The sequence below is a fragment of the Vitis riparia genome, chromosome 10 (genome assembly GCF_004353265.1).
Source record: "Vitis riparia cultivar Riparia Gloire de Montpellier isolate 1030 chromosome 10, EGFV_Vit.rip_1.0, whole genome shotgun sequence".
Taxonomy (NCBI): Eukaryota; Viridiplantae; Streptophyta; class Magnoliopsida; order Vitales; family Vitaceae; genus Vitis; species Vitis riparia.
In genome coordinates, this window is record NC_048440.1 from 9,757,358 (window position 1) to 9,767,570 (window position 10,213).

The 10,213-nt window shown below is 33.6% G+C and overlaps 1 protein-coding gene across 1 annotated transcript; it reads left to right on the forward strand.

Annotated features, from left to right (window-relative positions):
- The first annotated feature begins 8,064 nt into the window (after window positions 1-8,064).
- Window positions 8,065-9,719, forward strand: LOC117923074 (berberine bridge enzyme-like 23). Its single transcript, XM_034841322.1, has one exon. It carries the CDS (start codon window positions 8,065-8,067, stop codon window positions 9,673-9,675), a length of 1,611 nt encoding a protein of 536 aa, XP_034697213.1. The 3' UTR covers window positions 9,676-9,719.
- The last annotated feature ends 494 nt before the right edge of the window (window positions 9,720-10,213 follow it).

Genomic DNA, 10,213 nt, shown 5'->3' on the forward strand with positions numbered 1-10,213 from the left:
CAATAGTTGTAATGTCTTAAATATTCTATTTTTAATTTGTGGTTCATCAGATATTAAAAAAAGAACATTGATTTAGCAATTCCATTATTAAAAGAACTAACTCATTCTATTTTATATTTCAAAACATGAATTAGGTAGTTGTAATAAACTTCAATTTTCAATTTTGCTTTTGGTTCATGAGGTATTAGAAGGATAATTATTGACATATTAATAAACTCATATTTTTATTTCAATTATGGTTCATGAAATATTAGAAAGAAAGAAAGAAAATATTTTAGCATAAAAGAAAACCTTAAAATATATATTTGGTAACCTTAACATATTAGTTTTCAATTTAAACATTTAACAATCTTAATTAATACTTAGATTTCTATAATTTATAAGATAATGCTAACAAAATGCTTGAATCATATTAAATCATTCTATATTTTTTAAAAAAAATCTTATCCCAATTCATTATCAAACTCTTATTGTATTTCATATTTTTAAAGAAAATGGAATCAATTATTGTTTAATTTAAATCATGAATTTGTCTTCTGAAAACAAATTTCCTTTTTACAATTCAAATTATATTTAAAAGAAATAATAAGTTCAAGCAACAAAGAATTCTAAACTAAAATAAAAAAAAAAAAAAACCAGAAGTTTATATGATCACATCAAAATTCCATAATTGTCCTCCATGAAGCTCTTGAGAAAGAATCAAAGATTACCAATCAATGAATTACGATAATTTACTAGGGTAGTAACCTATATGGGTTAAGGGCAAAATCAGGGGTTTATAATATAGTACCATAGAGATCTTGTAATTTCATTCGCAATCAAAGGGGGAACATGACCAATGGAGGATTGGAGAGAAGAGAAAGCAACACATAGGGTAGAGAGGGCAAAGACATCAAAAGGGAAGTCACTTTCTATGGTAGTGGTGATAGGTTAAGGTTGCTAGTGTGGGTACGTGCTCTAGGTTTTTTATGTTTTATCAGGTTTGAAGGTTTCGGGTATGAGAATGAGAAACATGGGCTTTATATAGTAAGAGATAAAATAGTGATTGTAAGAATCATCAAGGTAGTTAATAACATAAAATCCTACCATGACACTCTTTAAAAATGCCAAGAAATATAAGCATTTCTTATAATGACACTCTTAAAAAACGCCAAGGAATAAAAATGCCATTATAATCTTTAAAAAAAAATGTTGTTGTTCCTAAAGCACCAATATAAATCTATTTTTTTTTTCCAAAATATTGACACTTTTAACAATTGTCAAGGTATGAAGCATCATTATATTAGTTTTTTATAGTAGTGATTGTATATGACTTTGGTGCATTAAGAGTTGCATGGAGGATTCAAATTATGGGTTTCTTACAAGTTGATGAGTTGTTCACAGTTGGTTTATGAACTTTGGAAATTCATTTGAGGTTGTAATTCACTATCTTTTAATTTTAGGAATGACTAGTTTTGGTTATCAGGATGAGTTTTATATGGTAAACGTACTAGTGTATATGGTTACACATAGAATAAGACCAATAGTGAATCATGACATTGGGTATCAAGTAGTCATAATTTTACTAAGCTAGTATGTTGTATGACTCTCAACCTTGAGAAAACATTAAGATAGTGTTGAGATCTTCAAAAGTTTTGACCTATAGGTGAGACCTTAAAGTGTTCATCTATTCCTTATGAATTGGATAATTATTAATTAAGGTATGTACCAATAGGTATTCTCAAGAAGGTATGGTGATATCTCATGGATTTGGGAAAATGTGTCCCCTTGGGTGATTCTAAGGACTTTTAATTATGAAATTTGTGGTCATATTAATTCATTTAGTTGAATTTGACATATTCTCTTTGTGAACTAGAGTATGTCAGTTAGTCACATAATATGAGTGTGAAATCAAGGTTTGGTTCGGTTTTGATGATAACAAAACAAGGTTTAGAACTAATTATTATATTTCAAGTGTGATTAGGCAAGACGATTTCCAAAGTGGAAATCACAAAGACAAATCAAGCCAAGGAGAAATCATGAAAAAGAAGACCACCTCAAAGAGAAGTGTTTTTCAAGACCCAAACTTCATAAGATCTATTTGTAAGGTTGTTGGTGCACTAGGATTTTCATGCATTACATTTTTTACTTATGCACCAAAATCATCCAAGATTTATTTAGTTTTAAAATTTTTAAAATTAGATGATTTCATGTTTTCAACTAAAACCTTGTGTTAAATATTTTCCAAACTTGTTGAAAAAGTTGGTTGTTGAGCCAAAAATGGCTCATCCGGTCCAACCGAATGAGGAATTGATCGACTCCCCAATTCAACCAGTTGAGAGGTGAAAAGAACCTTATCTCTCTTCAGAACGGTTGTTCAACCGATCAAGGTATGAACAGTAACCGGTCGACCCCACCTCAACCGGTCAAAGTGTGAACAGTAACCGGTCGAGGTCTAACAATCATCTTCCAAGCATTAAATGTTAACGGCTAATCAACTGGTCGACCCCTATCTCAATCGGTTAAACCCCCAACGACTAGTTTGACTTTTTTTTTCTCTATAAAAATGTCCAAATTTTCATTGTTTATAAGCTTAACCCTCTCAAACCTTTCTTGAATATATTTGAGTCTTGGAAGAGTGTTTTTTAGTGTACCATTGTTCTAAAACTTGCATATCTTTAGTGCACCATTCAATCCTAGTTTTCGTGTATCATTTGAGCCTAAAGTTTTGTATTAGGATTTTGTGAAATCATTCGTAAATCTTTTAAAAGAAAAGTTTAAGTGTGAGGCATCACTTAGGGATTTTCAAGTGTGGGGTATCACTTGAGAGGTTGTTCAATAATGGGGTATATCTTGAGGATTGTAAAGGGTGCTTGGAGCCAAAAATCCAAGATGGTGGATTGAAACCATAATCCAATTGCATTGCTTGAAGGCTTGGTTTGGAAGCCTTGAATTAGTGGAACCTCAAACTTGGAATTGAAGCTAGAGGAGAGTGGATGTAGGTCGGGATGCGTCGAACCACTATAAAATCTTGTGTTTGCATTCTCTCTTCCCTACTCTTTTACTTTATATGCAATTGTCTATATTGTTTTATTATATACTTGCATATATTTGTCTCTTATATTTACATAGTTTGAATTTGCCAAAAAAGACCATCACCCTTTTCACCCCCCCTCTAGGGTGATTACTTTATATTGGATTAGCCTAATTTTTCTAACAATAAGGATTAAGATTCAAGGATAGTAGAAGTAATCTTAAAAGATTAATAGCTTTCACCTTATTGGATTATGAACATCAATTCATGGGGAGCTTGCATATAATAGATAATAATTCATAACCTCTAAAAAATTTATTCAATTAGATTTAATGTCAAAGGATACAAAAGTGCAATTGACTCATGCTACTGGAATTTTAATTCAACTTTAAAATTTGATTTTGAATGAGCAAATATTTTCATATAGGTCCTAGTGGTTCTTGTTTGAGCTAACAATCTTTTGTTGGCACAAGTTTTTAGGTTTTATAGACCAGTTATCATTTATATGTATAAGGTTGCTTTGTAAAAATGCAAGATTGCACATGAATTTATGATTAGTTGTTTTGATTTTTTGCATTAGGCTAAGTAATTAATTAGAGTCTATTAGGTAATTAAGACCTAGTGACCTAGATAAAATGACTCAAGCCCAAGTTAGGCCAGAGTCACTAAAGCCTATAAAAGAGTCTCTATGAACCCCTTGGGTTTTAAGATTAGACTCAAAACTTTCAAACTAGTAGCCTTCTAGAAACCATAGCCTCTTTCTTTCTCTCTCTCTCTCTCTCTCTCTCTCTCTCTCTCTCTCTCTCTCTTTTTCTTCTCATGGTGTGTAGTCACTCTACATAAGTACCAAGGATCAAAGACCGAGCCATCAAGTGGAAGATCACAAGGTTTTTGAGATTCCTACATTAATTGGAATAGGATTTAGGACAATCTAAATTCAAAGGTATGCTTTTTATAACATCTAAATCGAAGTTTCTTTGCTTCTATTGTTAATCAGATCTAGTAGCCTTGGGATCTAGAAAGTATGCACCCCTCTAATCCTAGTATTCCAACATACAACATCATCATCGGCCAAAATCATAACAACATTCTTTATTCATTAATCAAATCACAATAATATGACCCTTATTTCTACAATGGTACCCATAGGTTACTATTATTTTTTAGGCACAATCTACTTTCCTAAGCCACATCTAAGGCACCGTTCTAACTTTAGGATGCTTTTGGATAGAGCTTTTGAGAAGTTTCTAGCTACAAGATTATTGACAACATGGCGCCTCGACCGTTCCAAACCATTTACCCTTATATTTTGAAGTAAATGAGTTTTGTAGTTATCACTAAGTATCAAGCCATGATTTTGTTCATTTTGTTTCTTTGCATAATGCCATTCAAGATCTCATTAAATTTGGGATGATTCTCATTTCTCAATCAAATGTGATTATTGATCCATCTTAACTCACACCATGAATGCAACATCCCTTCACGAACCATTTGACGACCTCATTGAATTGATGATTGACTTATGATGGCACACTTGTAGTGCTATGCAACTTAGATTTTGGATTCCTTAGGCAAAAATGGGTGTCATAATGGGTTGTTATTTAGAGTAATGTTTTAATCTAGTGTTAGAATTTGCAACTCGAATTTCAAGTTTTGTTTTTGTTTATCATTCGATTTGCATGATGTATGGCTCCTTTAGTGATGCTAGTTTTCTTTTTTATGACCATGCACTTGATGAGGCTATCTTCATTAGTGTATCATGATTGTGAGGTCTAACCCATCATGAAGGATATTGAATTTATTAACCTTAAATTAGAGGATCGGCCTAGAGAGATTAAGACCCTGGCTCATTTAAGGCCATTTTAGCTATGTTTTTTAAATTTTGTTTTTAAAAATTGTTTTCAAAATAGAGCAAAAAACAATTTTTAAATTTCTTTTTTTTTTAAAAAAATAAAAGTGTTTGACAAGATGTTTTTAAAAAAGGTTTTTTAAAACAAAAAACAAAAAACTTGTTTAGATGAAAGAATTTGTATTGTTTTTAAAAGCAATATCTTACTTTTATTTTATAAAAATTTATAAATTTAATTTATAATAATATGAAATTAAATTCAAATTAAATTTTATTAAAAAAAATAAAAATTAAACTACAATTATATATGAGTTAAAGATAAATAATTTTTTTAATTATGAAACAATTTTTTTATTATAGTAAAACAAAAATTACTATAAGATAAAAATAATTTTAATATTTATTTTTAATACAAGTCAAATAAGCTATTTAATTTTTATTTTTTTATTTTTTAAATTTCTTGTTTGATCATGACTTCTTATGCTTTTTTTTTTTTTTTTTTTTTTTTTTTTTTTGAGAAATTTTCTTTAAGTTAAAAAACCAAAAAAAAAAAAAAAAATTACTGTTTTCTAAAATAATTATATTTGGCAAGTTGTTTTTATAAAAAGATTTTAAAAATTAAAAACAAAAAGACTTGTTTGGATAAATTTTTTTTTTAATTTGTTTTGATTTTGTAATAACATTTTAAATTCAATTTATATAAGATTAATTAATTAAATTTAATTGAAGTGTTCTTAAAAATGAAAATAATTTTTAAATTACAAATAAATTAAAATATATACCATTTTTAGTAAAATATAAATAGTAATATTATAATAAAATCATCAATTATATTTTTAATAGAAAATATACTATTTTATTATATATTAGAAAAAAGTGACATTTTATTATATTCATAAATTTATGGTATTAATGATTTTATTATTTAAGTTTTAAATTATTTTTAAAAATTAATGGACTTGTTAACAAATTCAAATGCATTAAGTCTTGTTTAATTTAAAGTTAATTTGCCTAATGGAAAAAAAATTGAAAAATAATAATTCTATATAAATAATAGTATATGTTTTTCTATTATTTTTAAAATTTGGTGAAAAAAACTTTTACTTGTTTTCTAAAAATTGTTCTCTATTTCACCTTATTTTTAAAAACTGTAAATAGAGAACAATAACCAAATAATATTATGAATTTTTAAAAATTGTTTTCTGTTTTTAAAAAACTGTGTAAAACAAGCACTTTATCTTGTGACCAAAGCAACATCTTGTCTATTGGATATGAGCCAATTGGACTCAGGTCCGTCTAAGTTCACAGGGGTTAGACAACCTTCCTCCCTACGTTGTGCCTCTCAGAGCTCCTTCCTAGCGATAGGGAGACTGGATGAGCTTCTTTCCTACACAAAAAAATGTCTGGATAGGTGGTCCGGGCACACCCCTCCGAAACTTAAATTAGGCAAAGATAGCTAAGGTTCCTCAAAGGAGAGAGTGAGCAGGTCAGCTTATGCGTGCGTACCTTGTTTATGCTTTAGGAGGGCTTTTATAGCGCTGAAGAGAATGTCACTATAGTGCTGACTGAGCACTTTAACCTTCTCTGTAATGATGATTGTCTTACAAGTGGTAGGACAATCATTACAGCTTTGGACGGCTGGCAGGGGGTGTCAGATTATGTGCCATGATGTTTGATCACACAACAATCTATCCTTTCAACCTACTAGTGGCGTGGGGTTGTGTGTAGTAATTAATTGACATGGACTTGAGGGTTAGAAGAGATCCCATCAGCCATTCTCATGTCAGATGTGAATGATTACATATGTCAATGGATCTTGTAATTAATCTTGATCGGGCAGTGCCGTTAGTTTGGGGAGCTCGGTCTCCTTATGCTGCCTAGCCCTACAGGACAAGGGCTTCTTTATGCATGACGCTGGGCGGAATTGATAGTGGTCCGGATGGTCACCATGCCCCCATGCCCGGCCAAGGTGTCCCCCAGCCTCGAAAAGAGGGACACGTGGAGGGGAGCCTCCACATTGTCTACTACACCTTGATCCTATTTTATCCTATTTTTTAACACTTGTCTAATTATGGGCCTTATAGTACCATCAACCTTGACATCCCTCCATAGCCTATTGATTTGTGTCATGTATAGTAGTATCACATACCTTCTTGTTATTTCGTAGGGTGTTTTAGCCTTGTAGAATATCAACATCTGTTCTTTCAATCCCTTTCCGATCTCACCAGCTAGAGTTTGAGAGGGTTGAACCAAAGAAAATAATTTCTAATAATTTGTCAAATGCCTGATCTTAATAAAGAGACTGTTTTCAAGCTCCTAGAGCATTTCTAAGTATACTGGAATGATCTTTGAACAAAGTCTAAAAAACATTTTTAGTGATGTCCAATGTTTTTTAAGTGAAGTTAGAAATTTTGTAAATCTTTTTTATGATGAAAGCATGTCAACTATCAGAAAATCCTTACATTAAGGACAAAGCATCTGACATACAGACATGTTTGATACTCCACACTTGTCACCAAATGTACTATGAAAATGGTAAGTGACCCATTCACAAGCACATCTGCCCTTAGGTAAGACAGGCTTGAGGAAGAAGACACAAAATATACAGCCCACCATGCAATGCCAGGGAGAAGACCTATCAACATATCAACCACAGCAGTTGGAAGAAATTACCATAAACATACGTGGCAAATACTGGAGTTCAAAATGTCACATGTCCTGAAACAGTGCTGTGTGCATATGAAGATGCCAAGTGGAACTGTTCACAGGCAAATATCATTTGTATAGATGGGAGCAAGAAACAACTGCCCTTTGAAGCCCCCTAAGATTTAACATATGAATGGGTTCATGTCCTTACATCACAAATATAGAAAGATTTGTAAAGTGATAACTCCAATGCTGAAGCATATATATATATGGTTGAATAGGGTCCTTACAAATATAGAAAGATTCGTAAAGTGATAACTCCAATGCTGAAGCATATATATATATATATATGTATATATATATGGTTGAATAGGCTCAAGTCCTTACAAATATAGAAAGATTTGTAAAGTGATAACTCCAATGCTGAAGTGCAAAGGTAGCTTTTGTCCTTTTAACATATATATATATGGTTCAATCGGCTGGTTTATTTCTTGCTTCCATGTGTGTGTATGTGTTTTGTATAATAAACTCGACATCCAGGCCTAAATTCACAGAGATGAGTTGCTTTACACTAACAGTTTTTCTGCTTATGCTTTCGGTTTCATCTTCAACTTCTGCAACAGTCAATGATCACTTTCTCCAGTGCATGTCTATTCATTCTACACCCCATGCTAAGTTCGCCCAAATCATCCATCAACCAAACTCCTCTTTGTATTCATATTTCTTGCAATCTTCTCAACAAAATCCCAGATGGCTAAACGCCTCAACCTCAAAGCCTCTTCTCATCCTCACACCTTTTCACGAGTCTGAAATCCAAGCAGCCGTTCTCTGCAGCAGGAAGCAGGGTTTGCAAATCAGGACTCGAAGTGGTGGCCATGACTATGAAGGGCTGTCCTACCTCAGCGAAGCCCCTTTCATCATTGTTGACCTCATCTATCTAGGGACAGTCAGTGTTGATATTGAAGATGAAACAGCATGGGTTCAGGCCGGAGCAACCCTTGGTGAGCTCTACTATAGTATTTCCATGAAAAGCCATATCCATGGATTCCCGGCTGGGATATGTCCAACTGTAGGGGTTGGTGGGCACTTCAGTGGAGGAGGGTTTGGCACCTTGTTAAGGAAGTATGGCCTGGCTGCGGATAATATTCTCGATGCTTACCTGATAGATGTTAATGGAAGAATCCTCAATAGAGAATCCATGGGTGAGTCTTTGTTTTGGGCTATAAGAGGGGGTGGAGGAGCAAGCTTTGGAATCATAGTTTCATGGAAAATAAAGCTGGTTCGAGTTCCACCAACCGTGACTGTTTTCACCATTCATAAGACCTTGGAACAAGGCGCCACCAAGCTTGTCCACAGGTGGCAATATGTTGCAGACCAATTACATGAAGATATCTTTATCAGAATCATCATTCAAGATGTGGGTGGACAGAGCAGTGGTAAGAAGATGACAATCCAAGCTTCCTTCAACTCTCTATTTCTGGGAGGAGTTGACAAGCTAATCCCATTGATGGGCAAGAGCTTCCCTGAGCTGGGTTTGCAGGCAGGAGACTGCACCGAAATGACTTGGATTGAATCTGTCCTCTACTTTGCAGGCTTCCCAAGAGGAAATTCCTTAGACGTTTTACTAAACAGAACTCATCCTGACAGGAGCTATTTCAAGGCAAAATCAGATTATGTTAAGGAGCCCATACCAGAAGTTGGCCTAGAAGGTTTGTGGGAGAGATTTTTGAAAGAACAGATAGTATTCATGATAATGGATCCTTATGGGGGAAGAATGAATAAGATTTCAGAATCTGAGCTCCCTTTTCCCCACAGAAAAGGAAACTTGTACAACATACAGTACCTGGTGAAATGGGAAGTCAATGAGGCCAAGATATCAAACAAGCATGTACACTGGATCAGGATGCTGTACCAATACATGAGGCCTTTTGTTTCCAAATCTCCCAGGGCTGCCTATCTCAACTACAGGGATCTTGACTTGGGGATCAACAATCAGGACAAGGCAAGCTACTCACAAGCCTGGGTTTGGGGTACAAAGTACTTCAAGGGTAACTTCTTCAGACTGGCATGGGTGAAGGCCAAGGTTGATCCAGATAACTTTTTCAGGAACGAACAAAGCATTCCACCACTTCCCACATGGAGAACAAGAAGAAGGTGGTATGATTAGACAGACCCCTATTGGAATATGTATAATCAAAGAAAGTTTTTAATCAAGCGCCTTGCATAACAAGAAGCAGGCATGTCTTCTTATAGACATGCTAATTTCACAGATTCAAACACAGATATATGAGGTTTTAGGCTTATAAAAGGCTCTCTAGACCATCTTTCAAGTCTCTGGCTACCCAGGTTTGAGGATGGTTCTGTACCGTTGGGATTGGCTTCTTGTAAGACCAAAGAATTGGTTCCAAACAAGGCCTTTTAGAGTAATTTTAGACCATATTTCAAGTTTCTAATTTAAAATCTTCTTAAGGGTTTTGTTTATGAGGTGTGGTAAAAAGATCCCATTTGAGTTTCTGGTGGACTCTTTCCAAACAATGCTTTAAAGTTTAAAGCTCTCCAAATCATCCTACCAAAAAGCCAATCCCCCCTCCAAAATGAGGCCCATTTACAAACAAGGTTAATAGAGAAGATTCCTCTGGATTGAGGAGAAATTCCTTTACACGATAAACATGGAACTAACCCACCACTAACTGGTTCTTGAACAA